The sequence below is a fragment of the Pseudophryne corroboree genome, chromosome 2 (genome assembly GCF_028390025.1).
Source record: "Pseudophryne corroboree isolate aPseCor3 chromosome 2, aPseCor3.hap2, whole genome shotgun sequence".
NCBI lineage: Eukaryota > Metazoa > Chordata > Amphibia > Anura > Myobatrachidae > Pseudophryne > Pseudophryne corroboree.
In genome coordinates this window covers 387085230-387106511 of record NC_086445.1, presented here as the reverse complement: position 1 = coordinate 387106511, position 21282 = coordinate 387085230, and the positions used below count along the sequence as shown (strand labels likewise).

Sequence of the window (21282 nt, the reverse complement as noted above, 5' to 3'; positions counted from 1 at the left end):
TCATCCCTAGGAACAGAAGACAAGTCGTCGGAACCAGCTGCGATTTTGGAATATTGAGAATCCAATCGTGCTGCCGCAACACTACCTGATATAGTGTTACACCGATCTCCAACTGTTCCCTGGATCTTACCCTTATCAGGGAATCGTCCAAGTAACGGATAACTAAAATTCCCTTCCTTCGAAGGAATATCATCATTACGGTCATTACTTCAGTAAAGACCCGGGGTGCCGTGGACCATCCCTACGGCAGCGTCCGAACTGATAGTGACAGTTCTGTACCATAACCTGAAATACCCTTGGTGAGAAGGGTAAATTTTGACATGAAGGTAAGCATCCTTGATGTCCCGAGACATCATGTAGTCCCCTTCTTCCAGGTTTGCAATCACTGCTCTGAGTGACTCAATTTTGAATTTGAACCTCTGTATGCAAGTGTTCAAAGATTTTAGATTTTAAAATCGGTCTCCCCGAGCCGTCTGGCTTCGGCACCACAATAGTGTGGAATAATACCCCGTTCCCTGTTGCAGGAGGGGTACCTTGATTATCACCTGCTGGGAATACAGCTTGTGAATGGTTTCCAAAACTGCCTCCCTGTCAGCGGGAGACGTCGGTAAAACAGACCTTTGGAAACGGCGAGGGGGATACGTCTCGAATTCCAATTTGTACCCCTGAAATATTACCAGAAGGATCCAGGGGTCTACTTGCGAGTGAGCCCACTGCGCACTGAAATTCATTGAGAACGGGACCCCACCGTGCCTGAACTTGTAAAGCCCTAGCGTCATACTGAGGGCTTGGCAGAGGCGGAAAAGAGTTTCTGTTCCTTGGAACTGGCTGATCTCTGCAGCCATTTTCCTCTCCCTCTGTCACGAGCAGAAAAGAGGAACCCTTTTGTCCGCTTGCCAACCAGGCCTGCGCCTGATAATACGGCGTCTTATTTTGAGAGGCGACCTGGGGTACATCCCCTCTTTTAAGGCAATACTTCCAAATGCCGTTTGGAATCCGCATCACCTGACCACTTTACTGGTATAATTGGACAACGCACTTATACTTGATGCCAGTCGGCAAATATTACGCTGTGCATCATGCATATATAGAAATGCATCTTTTAATTGCTGTATAGGCAATAATATACTGTCCTTATCTAGGATATCATATTTCCAGTCAGGGAATCCGACCACGCCAACCCAGCACTGCACATCCAGGCTGAGGCGATTGCTGGTCGCAGTATAACACCAGTATGTGTGTAAATACATTTTAGGATACCCTCCTGCTTTCTATCAGCAGGATCCTTAAGGGCGGCCATCTCAAGAGAGGGTAGAGCCCTTGTTCTTACAAGCGTGTGAGCGCCTTATCCCCCCTAGGGGGTGTTTCCCAACGCACCCTAACCTCTGGCGGGAAAAGGTATACTGCCAATAACTTTTTAGAAATTATCAATTGTTATCGGGGGGAAACCCACGCATTTTATTTCTCAGATTCAGGAAAACTACAGGAAGTTTTTCCTCACCAACATAATACCCCTTTTTTTTGGTGGTATTCATATTATCAGAAAAGTGTAAACTTTTTTCATTGCCTCAATCATGCAATGTGTGGCCCTATTTGGAAATCACGGTTGTCTCTTCACCGTCGACACAGGAGTCAGTATCCGTGTCGGCGTCTGTATCTGAGGTAACGGGCGCTTTAGAGCCCCTATATGAGACGTCTGGACATGCACAAGCTGAGTAGCCGGCTGTCTCATGTCAACCACTGTCTTTTATACAAAGCTGACACTGTCACGCAATTTCCACAGTACATCCACTCAGGTGTCGACCCCCCAGGGGGTGACAACACTATTACAGACACTCTACTCCGTCTCCTCATCATTTTTCTCCTCATACATGTCGACACAAACGTACCGACACACAGCACACACACAGGGAATGCTCTGATAGAGGACAGGACCCCACTAGCCCTTTGGGGAGACAGAGGGAGAGTTTGCCAGCACACACCAGAGCGCTATATATATACAGGGATAACCTTATATAAGTGTTTTTCCCTTTATAGCTGCTGTATTGTTTATACTGCGCCTAATTTGTGCCCCCCTCTCTTTTTTAACCCCTTTCTGTAGTGTAGTGACTGCAGGGGAGAGCCAGGGAGCTTCCCTCCAACTGAGCTGTGAGGGAAAATGGCGCCAGTGTGCTGAGGAGATAAGGACGCCGAGAAAGGGGCGGAGCCTATCATCCGTTTTCTTGTATGTTTTGGCAGGGGTTAAATGCATCCATATAGCCCAGGAGTTATATGTGATGCATTTATTTTAGCCATAAAAGGTTTTCTAACGATTTATTGCGTCTCAGGGCGCTGCCCCCCCAGCGCCCTGCACCCTCAGTGACCGGAGTGTGAAGTGTGCTGAGAGCAATGGCGCACAGCTGCGGTGCTGTGCGCCTACCTTTATCTGAAGACAGGAAAGTCTTCTGCCGCCGATTTTTCCGGACCTCTTCGCTCTTCTGGCTCTGTAAGGGGGCCGGCGGCGCGGCTCCGGTGACCCATCCAGGCTGAACCTGTGATCGTCCCTCTGGAGCTAATGTCCAGTAGCCTAAGAAGCCCAATCCACTCTGCACGCAGGTGAGTTCGCTTCTTCTCCCCTTAGTCCCTCGATGCAGTGAGCCTGTTGCCAGCAGGTCTCACTGAAAATAATAAACCTAAACTAAAACTTTCACAAAGAGCTCAGGAGAGCCCCTAGTGTGCACCCTTCTCGTCGGGCACAGAAATCTAACTGAGGCTTGGAGGAGGGTCATAGGGGGAGGAGCCAGTGCACACCAGGTGATCCTAAAGCTTTCTTTAGATGTGCCCTGTCTCCTGCGGAGCCGCTATTCCCCATGGTCCTTACGGAGTTCCCAGCATCCACTAGGACGTCAGAGAAAAACACATTAAACAGTATATACTGTGTAGCACTATATATGAGATCCTGACGCAACTAGCCCCCCATGGTAGAGAATACAGCGATAGCAATAAGTGTGATACACGAAGATGAAATCCACACAGCAGCTATAGGCACACTCAGTCACAGGTACAATGCAGAAATCATTTCAGACAAACAACAAAAACTGCACTGGACTAGTAAAACTATATATAAAGTATATGTATAAATATTCAGGTAGAAGTACACTTGTTCTTAACTAACACTGTCTAAAAGGACATGTAGAATACTTAAGTGGCTGTAAATGCACAGCGCTGATGAGGCAGGCGGATTTACAGAGGAGACATAGCCCAGCAGTCCCGGAGATCAGACACAGCTACTTGTGTAAAGATGGAGTCCAAATCTCTGTCAGGGAGTGAGGGAGAGTGAGTAGCAGCTCCAGGGCATGAACACCAGTAGTAGATGGCACCCTGAGCTAGGGAAGGGGCTACAGGTCAAGCGCCTTATCCCCTATGCTGGTCTTTACTACCGGGTATTGTGAAATCCGCCCTGTGCTCCCTGCCCTGGTGGATAAAGTGGGTACCCTGTACGGCCACAGTGTCCACACCAGCGTCGCGGCCCGTCTTCTAAGACCACAACCAGAACGCAATTTCAGCGGGATCCACCTGGGGGACCCTCTTACCTCCTCCCAAAGAAGCAGCCACACGATCCTGGAGAGCGCCAGCGGAGTGTGCCTGGAAACCAGAACGCGTCCGCCTCAAGTACCCGGGAACTCAGCCAGCGGGAGTACGCTGCGCTGCTGGGGAGATGTTGGAGCCGCAGCACAGTATGTCACTAAGATATAAAAGTGCTGCAGCCCTTAAAGGAATCTTATTAACAAAAGCTCTTTTAAGGGGTGCCTAGCGCAGCCCCCCCCCCCTGCCCGTTACGTGACCTGCTCTGTAGGCACCAACTGATAAACTGAGCTCCAGTGTCCAGAGGCGGGGTTATAGAGGAGGCCATGCAATGCATCCTGGGAACAGTCAAAGTTTTAGCCTGTTGCCTCTGGATCAAGATCCAACTCTACACCCCAATGTATTCCCTGTGGAACAGTGTACCTCGTGGCAGAAATAAACGATTAAAAATTCTATTTTTTTAAAGCATTCTTACTTTGCAGCATTTTTTCCACACCTGCCTAGAACCTTTGCACAGTACTGTATATAAATGACAACAATAATGCAACCTACCTGTAAATCTGTCTTCAGCCATTTGGAATCAAATCTTGATTGTGCAGCCAGGGTAAACATTTCTGAAGACATCTTGCTTGCAGCAGCCTTTCTGCATAACAAAGCAACTAAATTTCAACTCACGTCCACTAATACAGAAATATACTCAGTGAGAACGATGTTAAATATACAGTACTTTCGGACTGTCTTGTAGGAGAAGAACACCGCAAATCAGAACATGATCAATTCAAAATAACACAATTCTTACATACTGTAAAACATAAAGGTTTCCCTTAACAAGAATTCTCAGTACATTATCAGTCCATTATACTTTCCCCATCGCCTCTTAAGCCCCATACACACTAGACGAGAAAGTGAAAGATCTCGCACAGAATGGCCAATCTGAGCGCGATCTTTTACAATCTCGTCCATTAAGTACACTCAATGTCGTTAACGATGCATGCTCCCGCGCATCGTCAACTACCCCCTCCCTCGTCTGAACGTGTACAGACGAGGGAGGTCCTCGTTAACGACAACTATGCTGCACGTAAGGACAAGTGTGTATGCACTTGCCGATGCAGGCACCCCACCGGGTGCCCGGCGCCGCCAATATTGCCGTCGCCAGGGATCACCTAGTGCTGTGGTTCCCAACCTCAGTCCTCAAGTACCCCCAACAGTTTATGTTTTCCAGGTCTCCTCACAGGATTGAAAGTGGAATAATTTGCTCCACCTGTGGGTCTTTTAAAAAAAATTTCAATGAGTAATGAAAATACCTGTTCAACTGCTAGGTTACCTGGAAAACACGTACTGTTGGGGGTACTTGAGGACAGAGGTTGGGAACCACTGGCCTAGTGTGTACTGGGCTTTATTGTGTAAGTGAGGTACGCCTCTACAAGCACTAAATTAGTCAGCTTCTTTTCCGTGAACACCCACGTTCTCTAATAGAAAGAGACCCTGTTAAACATTTTTGCTGTTATAGATTATACAAGAGAGAAAACAATACAATAGTTATTCCCAAAATACCATTACATGTACCAACATCTGGAGAAAATATCAACGAAAAAAAGAAGAAAAAAAAAAACACGGACAAAAGAAAAGAACAAATGAACATATCCAACATCACTGGATAACTATAAATTCACTCACATTTCTTATCCATCTCACAACCTATCCCTTTGTTACACCCCAAAATCTACTGTGATAACACAGTGATATAGCCATAAGATATAATGGGGCAGATGTATTAACCTGTAGAAGGCATAAGGAAGTGATAAACCAGTGATATGTGCAAGGTGATAAAGGCACCAGCCAATCAGATCCTAACTGTCAATTTACATATTGGAGCTGATTGGCTGGTGCCTTTATCACCTTGCACATATCACTGGTTTATAACTTCCTTTTGCCTTCTACAGGTTAATAAATCTGCCCCAATCATCTCTATACCCTTTCGAGACCTACCTGAAAACTACAGCGACAAGTTCCACACCAAACCGCAATATATATCTCGATATTTCCTAAGGGTCCGGTCAACTGACGGACATTCCCCTGCTCCTTTACATAGGAAGGAAGGGAGAAATGTGTCCTCCCCTGGGTCGGAGCACCAAGATCATGTGACATACACTGTGAGAGATCTCACATTGTACATCACGGATATCGGCGGTGGCAGATAAAATGCGGTCTGACAGGCAATTTATCTGCCCGTTTATGCCCAGCATTAATGATTACACTAATGTGTATTTAGTCTTCCTTTTCTACCTACTATCTAAGTACTGGTAAACAGTACTCCAAGAGAAAGCAGCATTACCCTATAATAACACTTTTCCTATGGTTGCCATTTGGTATCATATCTCAGGCATGGCATAGACCATGGGTCTTCAACCTGCAGCCCTAAAGCTGTTGTGGAAACGCACATCCCAGCATGCCCCGCCAGTTTGCTAAAAAGGCATGCTAAAACTGAGCAGGACATGCTGGGATGTGTAGTTCCACAACAGCTGGAGGGCCACAGGTTGAAGACCCATGGCATAGACAGTCTACACAAGCTATTCTATGAAAGTGCAGCAATTTATTTATACAGTGGCTTGTAATAGTACTCAGCACCCTAAAACGTTGGATGTGTCTATCGCAAATGGCAAATCACAAAATTTGAAAAATGCTACCTGCATAAATATGCAACCTCCGCAGACGTGCTTGTTAGAACCCCCTTTTGCTGCAATAACAACTTTCATTTTGCAGGTTAGCACACTGTTTAGGAGTGATTTTTGCCCATTCTTCCTTGCAGAATTGCTCCAGGTTGACTGTTGATGCTTATGGACTGCAGTTTACAAATAGTGCCACACATTTTCAATTGGACTGAGATCTTGATTTTGACATGACAATTGTTGACTGTTTACCTTTTGATTGTTCACCCTGTGGCATTGTGCTTCAGATCAGTGTAGAGTGGAATGGTGACCTTTCTCCAACGCTTTAGTTTTCAGGTTGTCTTACAGCAGACATGTCAAACTTGCAGACCATTAGCCGCATGCAGCCCACAACGCATACTTTAGGGGCCCAAGTTAACTTTTAAAAAACAATGAAATGTGGCCCGCCACTGCCGGATGAGTTACTGTTGGCATGTCTGCAAAACTGATACATATTATAGAGGAGAGGGTACCACACAGTGACATATGTGGGGGAATAACAGCTCCCAGCTCACACCGACTGTACAGTGATATACAGTATGACGGAGAATAACACAGCTCCCACTATGTGGTAATCTTATACAGGGGAGAGGGGAGGGTGGTCTTCAGTTTGCCGGCTGTCGGGAACCCGGCGCACGGCATACCGACAGCCGGCATACCGACATCTTTTCTCCCTCTTGGGGGTCCACGACCCCAATGGAGGGAGAATAGATAGCGTGGCGCCCATGCCCGCAGCGTGGTGAGCACAGCGAGCCCGCAAGGGGCTCATTTGCGCTCACCCAGCTGTTGGTATGCCGGCGGTCGGGATTCCGGTGCCAGTATGCTGGCCGTTGGCATACCCTACTACACCCGAGAGGGAACTGTACAGAGATATATGATGGGGATTAACACAGCACCCAACACACACTGATATGTAGCATTATTAATATATAGGGGAGAAGAGACCACACAGTGATATATGAGGGGGAATAACAGCTCCGAAGTGGGTACACACGTGACGATTGAATATTGTCCGTGACGGGACCCGGCAGTGGGTCTGGCAACGGCAAATGCATACACATTTGCTGATGCCAGCGGCGACGAACGACGGGGGCCATGCATCGCTAACGACAGCCTCAGATTTTATTGCATGTACAAAAGATCTGAGGCCGACGCTAGCGACCCGCAGGTGCGCGCACTGGCATCGTTCTCTTGCTTACACACGGAACGATGTAAACGATTGGTCGTTCCGTTCAATCAGGAACGCCCACATAGTTTGTTCTATCGTTCTATGTGTATGCACCTTTAGACCTCCATTATTCGGCCCAGTTGGGATTTTGAGTTTGACATGCCTGTTTTACAGTATCACCATGTATTTTGCACCATCCATCAGTTCTCCAATTTCAACAAGATATCCTATTCTCACTGAGAAAAAGCATCCCCACAATAGGTCACCACCCTCACCCTTTACTGTTGGGATGATATTTGTTGATTAATGGGTGGTGTTAGGTTTGCCCCACACATAGGGGCTGATTGAATAGTTAGTCTACCGCCCACCACTAGATGGCACCCAACGGAGCAATCAAATTATTGCTCAGTTTGGGCGCGCATGCAGCCGGGGAGACATTTCAGCTTGCAGCCTCCCGAGGTGCTAGCTGAAATGTGCATACATTCTGTGATTTGGCTGAGCTCCCTAACCTGTACTTTAGATGGGTTTAGCCGCTATGCATGGCTAAACCCGGGCCTAGTGGTCGCGCATTGGGGTCATGCTTGCCCAACGGAAGCAACAATTGAATAGCCCCGGTAGGATTCCAATACATTTGGGTGCCCACAAAACAATTGAATCAGCCCCATAGGTTTTTGATTTGGGGTCAAAAATTCTCCATTTCTTTCTCATTGGTGCTTTTAGCAGATGGGTTTTTCTCTCCTATACAGCCAATTGTATGCAGATCTTTTGATATGGTAGACTGGTGCACATTCACTCCACTCTCAGCGACTAAACTCTGTAGTTCCTTCATAGTTATAGTTGGCCTTATCTAGCCAGTGCCGGGTGGAGCGATACAGTTTTCATTTTCACAATAGATCGGACAGTGGTCACTGTGATAGCAAAGCACTTGTATATTATTGTGTAACCATTTACTATCTTGTACATGTCTATAACGTTATATTTAAAATGACCAATGGTATTTGAATGGATGGTATCGGGATCCTGGCGCTTGGGATTCTGGTTGTCAGAAAACCAACAGCAGCATCCCAATGCTCAGGATACCAACACCTACTAGGTAAGCATGGTAACCCTCTTTACCCACAGCCTGACCCTAAAACCCCCCGCAGCCTAAGCCTAACCTTCCACGGTGGTGCTTAACCCTAACCTTCCCCCTACAGTCTAAACCTAACCAGCTGCCCCCCCACAGTCCAGACAGACGTTCATTCGGGATAAAGCAGAAAAACGTAAAGCAGCTAAACCTGATCAAAGTAATGGGCACGACATGAAGAGGGTAAATAAAAATGCAGGTGCGCAACTAACAGCAGCAGGTAGGAGGAAGGTCAGTTCCTCAAAACAACAAGCAGTAAATAGAGGTGAATACCTGCGCTGGCTGTACAAATAGTAATTATAATTAATAATTAAAGGGATGGTTTGTTCAGTGTAAAAAGTAACAATTTATTCATAAATCACATATAGAGAAATCTAAAAGAAAAAGGAATTCCTATTACCACAAGGTGGCGATAAAACTTAAAAAGTCTTTCTCAGAATAAGACTTGGTGGATTTCACGTTCTCCTGCATAAATGATTTTCATTCCTGAAGGCTAGGGCAACCTCCCCTTGTGCATTCACTGTGTTGAGTAAATAGTTACCAGATCCCCACGTTGTTAGATATCAGCATAGGAACGAGTCCATTTGTAGCTGTGGCGGTGGGTCCGACCAGTTTGTTTAAAGGTCCAGTGATGGGAGAGAAGTCCAAAATTTGCCAGAGGATAGATGAAGTTGTGCAGGCCAGTTAGGAGAGTGAAGTCCAGTCATATGAAACAGGCTCAACGCGTTTCACTGGTATAATCCAGCTTCCTCAGGAGCATCCATCCCATAAGTCTGGGGTACTCTATTTATACCCTTCTTAATAATTAGATTAGCACCACCTGCTCTGATCATTATTAAAACAAAAACACAAACCATCCCAAAAAAACAATATAAAAACAGACAATCAGAGTCACAAATTTAATATCTATTTATAGACCTCATTATATTTAAAAAAATAAGATTTTACTTACCGATAAATCTATTTCTCGTAGTCCGTAGTGGATGCTGGGACTCCGTCAGGACCATGGGGAATAGCGGCTCCGCAGGAGACAGGGCACAAAATTTTAAAAGTTTGACCACTAGGTGGTGTGTACTGGCTCCTCCCCCTATGACCCTCCTCCAAGCCTCAGTTAGGATACTGTGCCCGGACGAGCGTACACAATAAGGAAGGATTTTGAATCCCGGGTAAGACTCATACCAGCCACACCAATCACACCGTACAACTTGTGATCTGAACCCAGTTAACAGTATGACAAACGTAGGAGCCTCTGAACAGACGGCTCACAACAATAACAACCCGATTTTTTTGTAACAATAACTATGTACAAGTATTGCAGACAATCCGCACTTGGGATGGGCGCCCAGCATCCACTACGGACTACGAGAAATAGATTTATCGGTAAGTAAAATCCTATTTTCTCTGACGTCCTAGTGGATGCTGGGACTCCGTCAGGACCATGGGGATTATACCAAAGCTCCCAAACGGGCGGGAGAGTGCGGATGACTCTGCAGCACCGAATGAGAGAACTCCAGGTCCTCCTTAGCCAGGGTATCAAATTTGTAGAATTTTACAAACGTGTTCTCCCCTGACCACGTAGCTGCTCGGCAGAGTTGTAATGCCGAGACCCCTCGGGCAGCCGCCCAAGATGAGCCCACCTTCCTTGTGGAATGGGCCTTGACAGATTTAGGCTGTGGCAGGCCTGCCACAGAATGTGCAAGTTGAATTGTGCTACAAATCCAACGAGCAATCGTCTGCTTAGAAGCAGGAGCACCCAGCTTGTTGGGTGCATACAGTATAAACAGCGAGTCAGATTTTCTGACTCCAGCCGTCCTTGAAATATATATTTTCAATGCTCTGACAACGTCCAGCAACTTGGAATCCTCCAAATCGCTAGTAGCCGCAGGCACCACAATAGGCTGGTTCAGGTGAAACGCTGAAACCACCTTAGGCAGAAAGTGAGGACGCGTCCGCAGTTCTGCCCTGTCCGAATGGAAAATCAGATATGGGCTTTTATACGATAAAGCCGCCAATTCTGACACTCTCCTGGCTGAAGCCAGGGCCAGTAGCATGGTTACTTTCCATGTAAGATATTTCAAATCCACCGATTTGAGTGGCTCAAACCAAATGGGATTTGCGAAAATCCAAAACTACATTAAGATCCCACGGTGCCACTGGGGGCACAACCGGGGGCTGTATATGTAGTACTCCTTTTACAAAAGTCTGGACTTCAGGAACTGAAGCCAAATCTTTCTGGAAGAAAATCGACAGGGCCGAAATTTGAACCTTAATGGACCCTAATTTGAGGCCCATAGACAATCCTGTTTGCAGGAAATGTAGGAATCGACCCAGTTGAAATTCCTCCGTCGGGGCCTTCCTGGCCTCACACCACGCAACATATTTTCTCCAAATGCGGTGATAATGTTGTGCAGTCACCTCCTTCCTGGCTTTTACCAGGGTAGGGATGACCTCTTCCGGAATGCCTTTTTCCCTTAGGATTCGGCGTTCAACCGCCATGCCGTCAAACGCAGCCGCGGTAAGTCTTGGAATAGACACGGTCCCTGCTGAAGCAGGTCCCGTCTTAGAGGTAGAGGCCACGGATCTTCCGTGAGCATCTCCTGAAGTTCCGGGTACCAAGTTCTTCTTGGCCAATCCAGAGCCACGAGTATCGTTCTTATTCCCCTTTGCTGTATAATTCTCAGTACTTTTGGTATGAGAGGCAGAGGAGGAAACACATACACTGACTGGTACACCCATGGTGTTACCAGAGCGTCTACAGCTATTGCCTGAGGGTCTCTTGACCTGGCGCAATACCTGTCCAGTTTTTTGTTGAGGCGGGACGCCATTTACGTGGGCGACTGCCGTGATGTTGTCCGACTGAATCAACACCGGCTGACCCTGAAGCAGAGGTTTTGCCAGGCTTAGAGCATTGTAGATTGCTCTTAGCTCCAGTATATTTATGTGAAGAGACGTCTCCAGGCTTGACCACACGCCCTGGAAGTTTCTTCCCTGTGTGACCGCTCCCCAGCCTCTCAGGCTGGCATCCGTGGTCACTAGGACCCAGTTCTGTATGCCGAATCTGCGGCCCTCTAACAGATGAGCACTCTGCAACCACCATAGCAGAGACACTCTTGTCCTTGTGGACAATTTTATCCGCTGATGCATCTGCAGATGCGATCCGGACCATTTGTCCAGCAGATCCCACTGAAAAGTTCGTGCATGGAATCTGCCGAATGGAATCGCTTCGTAAGAAGCTACCATTTTTCCCAGGACTCTTGTGCATTGATGCACAGATACTTTTCCTGGTTTTAGGAGGTTCCTGACTAGATCGGATAACTCCCTGGCTTTCTCCTCCGGAAGAAATACCGTTTTCTGAACAGTGTCCAGAATCATCCCTAGGAACAGACGTGTCGTCGGGATCAGTTGGGATTTTGGAAAATTCAGAATCCACCCGTGTTGTTGGAGCACTACTTGGGTTAGTGCTACTCCGACCTCCAGCTGTTCTCTGGATCTTGCCCTTATCCGGAGATCGTCCAAGTAAGGGATAATTAAGACGCCTTCTCTTCGAAGAAGGATCATCATTTCGGCCATTACCTTGGTAAAGACCCGGGGTGCCGTGGACAATCCAAACGGCAGCGTCTGAAACTGATAATGACAGTTTTGGACCACGAACCTGAGGTACCCTTGGTGTGAAGGACAAATTGGAACATGAAGGTAAGCATCCTTGATGTCCAAGGACACCATAAAATCCCCTTCTTCCAGATTCGCTATCACTGCTCTGAGTGACTCCATCTTGAACTTGAATTTTTGTATGTACAGGTTCAGAGATTTTAGATTTAGAATCGGTCTTACCGAGCCGTCCGGCTTCGGTACCACAAATAGCGTGGAGTAATACCCCTGTCCCTGTTGTAGGAGGGGTACCTTGACTATCACCTGCTGAGAATACAGCTTGTGAATGGCCTCCAATACCGTCGCCCTGTCGGAGGGAGACGTTGGCAAAGCAGACTTTTGGAAACGGCGAGGAGGGGACTTCTCGAATTCCAACCTGTAACCCTGAGATACTACCTGCAGGATCCAGGGGTCCACCTGCGAGTGAGCCCACTGTGCGCTGAAATGTTTGAGGCGACCCCCCACCGCCCCTGAGTCTGCTTGTAAGGTCCCAGCGTCATGTTGACGCCTTTGTAGAAGCCGGGGAGGGCTTCTGCTCCTGGGAAGGAGCTGCTTGTTGCAGTCTCTTACCCTTTCCTTTGCCTCGGGGCAAATAGGAATGTCCTTTTGCTCGTTTGTTCTTATAGGAACGAAAGGACTGCGGCTGAAAAGCCTGCGGCTTTTTCTGCTGGGAGGTGACCTGGGGTAAAAAGGTGGATTTTCCGGCCGTTGCCACCAGATCCGATAGACCGACCCCAAATAATTCCTCCCCCTTATACGGCAATACTTCCATATGTCGTTTGGAATCCGCATCACCTGACCACTGGCGCGTCCATAAACTTCTTCTGGCAGATATGGACATCGCACTTACTCTTGATGCCAGAGTGCAAATATCTCTCTGTGCATCTCGCATATAAAGAAATGCATCCTTTAACTGCTCTATAGTCAGTAAAATACTGTCCCTATCCAGGGTATCAATATTTTCAGACAGTGACTCCGACCAAGCCACGCCAGCACTGCACATCCAGGCTGAGGCGATTGCTGGTCTCAGTATAACACCCGTATGTGTGTATATACTTTTTAATGTATTCTCCAGCCTCCTATCAGCTGGATCCTTGAGGGCGGCCGTATCAGGAGACGGTAACGCCACTTGCTTTGATAAGCGTGTGAGCGCCTTATCCACCCTAGGAGGTGTTTCCCAGCGCGCCCTAACCTCTGGCGGGAAAGGGTATAATGCCAATAACTTCTTTGAAATTAGCAGTTTTCTATCTGGGGTAACCCACGCTTCATCACACACTTCATTCAGTTCCTCTGATTCAGGATAAACTATCGGTAGTTTTTTCACACCCCACATAATACCCCTTTTTGTGGTACTTGCAGTATCAGAGATATGCAAAGCCTCCTTCATTGCCGTGATCATATAACGTGTGGCCCTACTGGAAAATACGTTTGTTTCTTCACCGTCGACACTGGATTCAGTGTCAGTGTCTGGGTCTGTGTCGACCGACTGAGGTAAAGGGCGTTTTACAGCCCCTGACGGTGTCTGAGACGCCTGGACAGGTACTAACTGGTTTGCCGGCTGTCTCATGTCGTCAACCGACTTTTGTAGCGTGCTGACACTATCCCGTAATTCCATAAACAAAGCCATCCATTCTGGTGTCAACTCCCTAGGGGGTGACATCACCATTACAGGCAATTGCTCCGCCTCCACGCCAACATCGTCCTCATACATGTCGACACACACGTACCGACACACAGCAGACACACAGGGAATGCTCTGATAGAAGACAGGACCCCACTAGCCCTTTGGGGAGACAGAGGGAGAGTTTGCCAGCACACACCCAAGCGCTATAAATATATATAGGGACAACCTTAATAAGTGTGTTCCCTTTATAGCAGCTCAAATATTATAAATATTGCCAATAAGTGCCCCCCCTCTCTGTTTTTACCCTGTTTCTGTAGTGCAGTGCAGGGGAGAGTCCTGGGAGCCTTCCTCGCAGCGGAGCTGGGCAGGAAAATGGCGCTGTGTGCTGAGGAGAATAGGCCCCGCCCCCTTTTCGGCGGGCTTCTTCTCCCGGTTTTTTTGGAACCTGGCAGGGGTTAAATATATCCATATAGCCCCAGGGGCTATATGTGATATATATTAGCCAGAATAGGTATATTACATTGCTGCCCAGGGCGCCCCCCCCAGCGCCCTGCACCCTCAGTGACCGCTGGTGTGAAGTGTGCGGAGAGCAATGGCGCACAGCTGCAGTGCTGTGCGCTACCTCATGAAGACTGAGACGTCTTCTGCCGCCGGTTTCTGGACCTCTTCTCTATTCGGCATCTGCAAGGGGGTCGGCGGCGCGGCTCCGGTGACCCATCCAGGCTGTACCTGTGATCGTCCCTCTGGAGCTAGTGTCCAGTAGCCTAAGAAGCAAATCCATCCTGCACGCAGGTGAGTTCACTTCTTCTCCCCTAAGTCCCTCGTTGCAGTGAGCCTGTTGCCAGCAGGACTCACTGAAAATAAAAAACCTAACAAACTTTTTCTAAGCAGCTCTTTAGGAGAGCCACCTAGATTGCACCCTGCTCGGACGGGCACAAAAACCTAACTGAGGCTTGGAGGAGGGTCATAGGGGGAGGAGCCAGTACACACCACCTAGTGGTCAAACTTTTAAAATTTTGTGCCCTGTCTCCTGCGGAGCCGCTATTCCCCATGGTCCTGACGGAGTCCCAGCATCCACTAGGACGTCAGAGAAACGAGTATTAATCCCTTCGTTTTAATAAAAAGAAATATAAGATGATGCCGATCATGTGACGTTACTCGTCACATGATCGGTGTATCTGCAGTTCCATTGGTCAAGGAGCGTCTTTGTGGTCATGTGATTGTGTCACATGACCGCACTCTGAAACCCCTTCAATCAGGGGTAAATTACATTCTTATACAGACCTCGGGAATCCCCATTCCCATAGGTTACTTTGCATCACCCGTCTGTATAAGACTGTAATTTACCCCTGATTGAAGGGGTTTCAGAGTGCGGTCATGTGACACAATCACATGACCACAAAGACGCTCCTTGACCAATGGAACTGCAGATACACCGATCATGTGACGAGTAACGTCACATGATCGGCATCATCTTATATTTCTTTTTATTAAAACGAAGGGATTAATACTCGTTTTTTAAATATAATGAGGTCTATAAATAGATATTAAATTTGTGACTCTGATTGTCTGTTTTTATATTGTTTTTTTGGGATGGTTTGTGTTTTTGTTTTAATAATGATCAGAGCAGGTGGTGCTAATCTAATTATTAAGAAGGGTATAAATAGGAGTACCCCAGACTTATGGGATGGATGCTCCTGAGGAAGCTGGATTATACCAGTGAAACGCGTTGAGCCTGTTTCATATGACTGGACTTCACTCTCCTAACTGGCCTGCACAACTTCATCTATCCTCTGGCAAATTTTGGACTTCTCTCCCATCACTGGACCTTTAAACAAACTGGTCGGACCCACCGCCACAGCTACAAATGGACTCGTTCCTATGCTGATATCTAACAACGTGGGGATCTGGTAACTATTTACTCAACACAGTGAATGCACAAGGGGAGGTTGCCCTAGCCTTCAGGAATGAAAATCATTTATGCAGGAGAACGTGAAATCCACCAAGTCTTATTCTGAGAAAGACTTTTTAAGTTTTATCGCCACCTTGTGGTAATAGGAATTCCTTTTTCTTTTAGATTTCTCTATATGTGATTTATGAATAAATTGTTACTTTTTACACTGAACAAACCATCCCTTTAATTATTAATTATTATTAATTATAATTACTATTTGTACAGCCAGCGCAGGTATTCACCTCTATTTACGACATGAAGAGGGAGTGGCTTTCCGCTCATTTCAGCTCACCACCCCCGGAAGATGCGAGCTGAAATGTAGTAGCAGACACATTGAAAAAGCCATTTAGTCTTTGACATATCCTGTGTATATTTTAGGATTTGGAGAGGATTACAATTATTATTTTAAAAGGCTTCAAAAAAAATAAAATTAAAAAAACCCAACAGATACAAGTCTCCATGCTTTATATTAAGAAATATGGATTTTGCTTTAATTTGGTCTTTGTGCATTTCCAATACCTCTCTGGATCCCTGGAACCTGCCTCTCTGTCCAACCACTGCCATTTTTTTTACTCCTACCTTCTGCACAAACTTTGTTCGACTGCCTATTTTACAGTACTATTCTCTTCCTTCACTCATCTCAAACCTCTCTCTAATCCTCTGCCACAACAAAGTCTATGGTCAATTTGCCAGTAGATGCGATGCCAGGCCTCCTGAGCACTACACAGCATCCTCTACCGAGCAACAAGCAAAACATCTCCCATATCTAAGGCCATACCAATGGGACCATATTTTAGGATACTCATGGAAAGCCTTCTAGCCAACTTATATAACTCTCATGGTTCATGGGTGGAGGATTCAATTGTTTTTACCTTGCGGCTGGCACTAGATGATGTATGACGGAGCAATACAATCGTTGCTCCAGTCATGCATGCATGCAGCTGGTGGGGGGGCACATTTCAGCTTGCAGCCTCCTGAGGTGAGTTTAAATGAGCGATGAATCAGAACTTTGGGTGCCCTAGCGGCACTTTTCACATTGCGCCTATTAGTTTAGACGGATTCAGGTGTGACCCAAATTTAGTTTTTAGATTGTCCCGCTGTCTCCCATCCCTTTACATGGGAGATCAGGCGTAAAAAAAAAAAAAACCCACACACACAGAACTGATTCACCCCCATGGTATCGTACACAAAAGGCTTTGCATTTCGTCAAATTAGGAGGGTACACTGAAGCCAAGTCCTAGCAATGACTGTCCAATACATAGAGTTGATGCTAAAACGGCTGTAAATGCTTCTGGATTTAGCAGGAGCAGAAGATACGCCTCAGGCATATGTGTTTACTGAACTCAGCCTGTTAGAACACCCCATCCCTATCCTACTCCACCTCTCCAGGTGAATGCAGCATCAATGGCAGACTTGCAACAGCAACTCAAGTACACATGCAAACAATTTTCACTTAAGATACACTACACAAACTGGCAAACGTGACCCAAACCATCAGGACCAATGTGCATAGGCACTATAAGAGCCTTCATTTCCATTACTTCTACTGATCAGACACTGGCAGCAAAATGTTACCAAAACTGCTTGCAGCATAATAAAAACAGGTGTCAAAGTATGTAGATGCTGCTGATGACATGATCAGTAAGTGGCATAATGCAAATGAAAACAGCCAGTGGAATGATTCGCGCAAGCACAGCTTCTGACATATTTGTACTGGCTGAAGTGGTGGGGGACACAGCTTCTGGTATAACTAATGTTTGGGGGCACAGCCAATACAGTTATGGAGCACAGGAACAGGGGCATGTGCAGTAATGTAGATTTAACATTTAAGTATCTTTCATACACTAAATCTTAGAATTTCAGCTACATACAAACCACTTGTGGAATATGCAAATACAGGCTGTACAGGTCGAGTATCCCACATTCAAGATATGGAATTTTTGAAGCATGACTGAGATAGCGACACCTTTGGTTTCTGATGGTTCAATGTAAAACACAAACTTTGTTTCATGCACAAACCATTAAAAATATGGCGTTAAATGATCTTCAGGATATGTGTATAATGCATTCTGTGTTTCGGCTTGGGCCCCATGCCCAAAATACAACATCCCATTATGGTATGCACTTATTACAAAATACAGAAACATCCGTTATCCAAAATGATTCTGGTCCCAGTCATTTAGGACACGGGAGACTCAACCTGTATATACATAGCTGACAGAACTGCAAATAGCTCTCATGTAGACCCTGGACCTGTAAAGGATATTATAAAAGCCAGAGAATAACATGTGATAACAGGAACTGCATGTAGAATAACAGAAAAATACAATGTTCAGACATGTCAATAAGAAGAAACAGAAACATTACCAGGAATAATTTAAAACATGTCCATGGAGAAGAGAGACAGCTGGCAGCTCTGTGTATGTGCATATGATAGCACAGATACTGTAGCATGTAACAGGACACAGGGTCTGCGGAGCACTACTCCTGGGAATACAGAGTACCATGCACCGGCCACATATCAGACGTATACAGGCACACCAGCCCAGCGTTACAGGTAGAAGTGACGGTAGGTGATGGCCAGGAGAAGAGCTATGAAAACACAGGACTTATGGCTGTAACATCTCCTACTTACTAATATGTCCACTTACAGGCGTATGGAATCCCCTCTCTCACCTGCTGTGACTTATCCCAGTACCCGGAGACAGTGAACTCCCCCAGTGGGCCACAGACACTCACACCCTGCCCCGGCAGCAGGTACCCTGCTCACCCGTCAGGATCAGACGGCCTCTAGGCTACACAGGAAGAAAACGACCCAACCAGCAGCAGGACAGCCAATCAGATAACAGAATACAGAGAGAACCACGAATCAGGCTGTCGGAGGGGCGGGACATCCTTTCAGATCTGCAGAGGGGCAGGGAGTGTGAGGAGCAGTGACGCCTCTTTTAGGCTGCACTCACGTGACCTGTTGCCAGGCTGTGCTAAACATGTATATCGTGTGTGCTGTGTATCATATATTGTGTGTGTGTGTGTGTGTGTGTGTGTGTGTGTGTGTGTGTGTGTGTGTGTGTATATATATATATACACACACATATATTTTATATTTCTCTAACGTCCTAGTGGATGCTGGGGACTCCGTCAGGACCATGGGGAATAGCGGCTCCGCAGGAGACAGGGCACAAAAGCAAGCTTTTAGGATCACATGGTGTGTACTGGCTCCTCCCCCTATGACCCTCCTCCAAGCCTCAGTTAGGTTTTTGTGCCCGGCCGAGAAGGGTGCAATCTAGGTGGCTCTCTTAAAGAGTTGCTTAGAAAAAGTTTTTAGGTTCTTTATTTTCAGTGAGTCCTGCTGGCAACAGGCTCACTGCATCGAGGGACTTAGGGGAGAGATTTTCAACTCACCTGCGTGCAGGATGGATTGGATTCTTAGGCTACTGGACATAGCTCCAGAGGGAGTCGGAACACAGGGCTCGCCCTGGGGTTCGTCCCGGAGCCGCGCCGCCGACCCCACTTGCAGATGCTGAAGATGAAGAGGTCCGGAACCAGGCGGCAGAAGACTCTCAGTCTTCATCAGGTAGCGCACAGCACTGCAGCTGTGCGCCATTGTTGTCAGCACACTTCACACAGCGGTCACGGAGGGTGCAGGGCGCTGGGGGGGGGGCGCCCTGGGCAGCAATGTATAATACCTGTATGGCGAAAAATACATCACATATAGCCCTTGAGGCTATATGGATGTATTTAACCCCTGCCAGATATCTAAAACTCCGGAGAAGAAGCCAGCCGAAAAGGGGGCGGGGCCTATTCTCCTCAGCACACAGCGCCATTTTCCCTCACAGAAAGGCTGGTGGGAAGGCTCCCATGCTCTCCCCTGCACTGCACTACAGAAACAGGGTTAAAACAGAGAGGGGGGGCACTGATTTGGCGATATGTATATATATTAAAATGCTATAAGGGAGGAACACTTATATAAAGGTTGTCCCTGGATAATTATAGCGTTTTGGTGTGTGCTGGCAAACTCTCCCTCTGTCTCCCCAAAGGGCTAGTGGGTCCTGTCCTCTATCAGAGCATTCCCTATGTGTGTGCTGTATGTCGGTACGTGTGTGTCGACATGTATGAGGAAAATATTGGTGAGGAGGCGGAGCAAATTGCCTGTAATGGTGATGTCACTCTCTAGGGAGTCGACACCGGAATGGATGGCTTATTTATGGAAATTACGTGACAATGTCAACACGCTGCAAGCCGGTTGACGACATGAGAGGGCTGGCGAACAAATTAGTATCTGTCCAGGCGTCTCAAACACCGTCAGGGGCTGTAAAATGCCCATTTACCTCAGTCGGTCGACACAGACCCAGACACGGACACTGATTTCAGTGTCGACGGTGAAGAAACAAACGTATTTTCTTTTAGGGCCACACGTTAAGGGCAATGAAGGAGGTGTTACATATTTCTGATACTCCAAGTACCACAAAAAAGGGTATTATGTGTGAGGTGAAAAAACTACCTGTAGTTTTTCCTGAATCAGATAAATTAAATGAAGTGTGTGATGATGCGTGGGTTTCCCCCGATAGAAAATTATTGGCGGTATACCCTTTCCCGCCAGAAGTTAAGGCGCGGTGGGAAACACCCCTCAGGGTGGATAAGGCGCTCACACGCTTATCAGAACAAGTGGCGGTACCATCTACGGATAGGGCCGTACTTAAGGAGCCAGCTGATAGGAGGCTGAAAAATATCCTAAAAAGTATACACACACATGCTGGTGTTATACTGCGACCAGCGATCGCCTCAGCCTGGATGTGCAGAGCTGAGGTGGCTTGGTCGGATTCCCTGACTAAAAATATTGATACCTTTGACAGGGACAGTATTTTATTGACTATAGAGCATTTAAAGGATGCATTTCTATATATGCGAGATGCGCAGAGGGATATTTGCACTCTGGCATCAAGAGTAAATGCGATGTCCATATCTGCAAGAAGATGTTTATGGACACGACAGTGGTCAGGTGATGCAGATTCCAAACGGCACAAAGATGTATTGCCGTATAAAGGGGAGGAGTTATTTGGGGTCGGTCCATGGGACCTGGTGGCCAGGGCAACTGCTGGAAAATCCACCGTTTTTTACCCTAAGTCACATCTCTGCAGAAAAAGACACCGTCTTTTCAGCCTCAGTCCTTTCGTCCCTATAAGAGTCATATCTGCCCAGGGATAGAGGAAAGGGAAGAAGACTGCAGCAGGCAGCCCATTCCCAGGAACAGAAGCCCTCCACCGCTTCTACCAAGTTCTCAGCATGACGCTGGGACCGTACAGGACCCCTGGATCCTACAAGTAGTATCCAAGGGGTACAGATTGGAATGTCGAGAGGTTTCCCCCCTCGCAGGTTCCTGTAGTCTGCTGTACCAATGTCTCCCTCCGACAGGGAGGCAGTATTGAAAACAATTCACAAGCTGTATTCCCAGCAGGTGATAATAAAATTACCCCTCCGACAACAAGGAAA

At 46.9% G+C, this 21282-nt stretch overlaps 1 protein-coding gene across 9 annotated transcripts in view; it reads right to left on the bottom strand.

Moving 5' to 3' along the window:
- Positions 1-18611, bottom strand: part of HERC2 (HECT and RLD domain containing E3 ubiquitin protein ligase 2) — a 618496-nt gene extending 599885 nt beyond the window's left edge. For 7 of the 9 annotated variants that reach the window (XM_063953291.1, XM_063953299.1, XM_063953294.1 and 4 more), the window contains exons 1-2: positions 18469-18611; positions 4117-4207 (exon numbers count right to left, since the gene is read on the bottom strand). In XM_063953291.1, the coding sequence (XP_063809361.1) occupies positions 4117-4188 (72 nt within the window). In that variant the 5' untranslated portion in view covers positions 4189-4207; positions 18469-18611. Of the gene's footprint in view, positions 1-4116; positions 4208-18427 lie in introns of all 9 variants that reach the window. The other 2 variants (XM_063953293.1, XM_063953292.1) reach the window with 2 other exon arrangements.
- Between the last annotated feature and the right edge of the window lie 2671 nt (positions 18612-21282).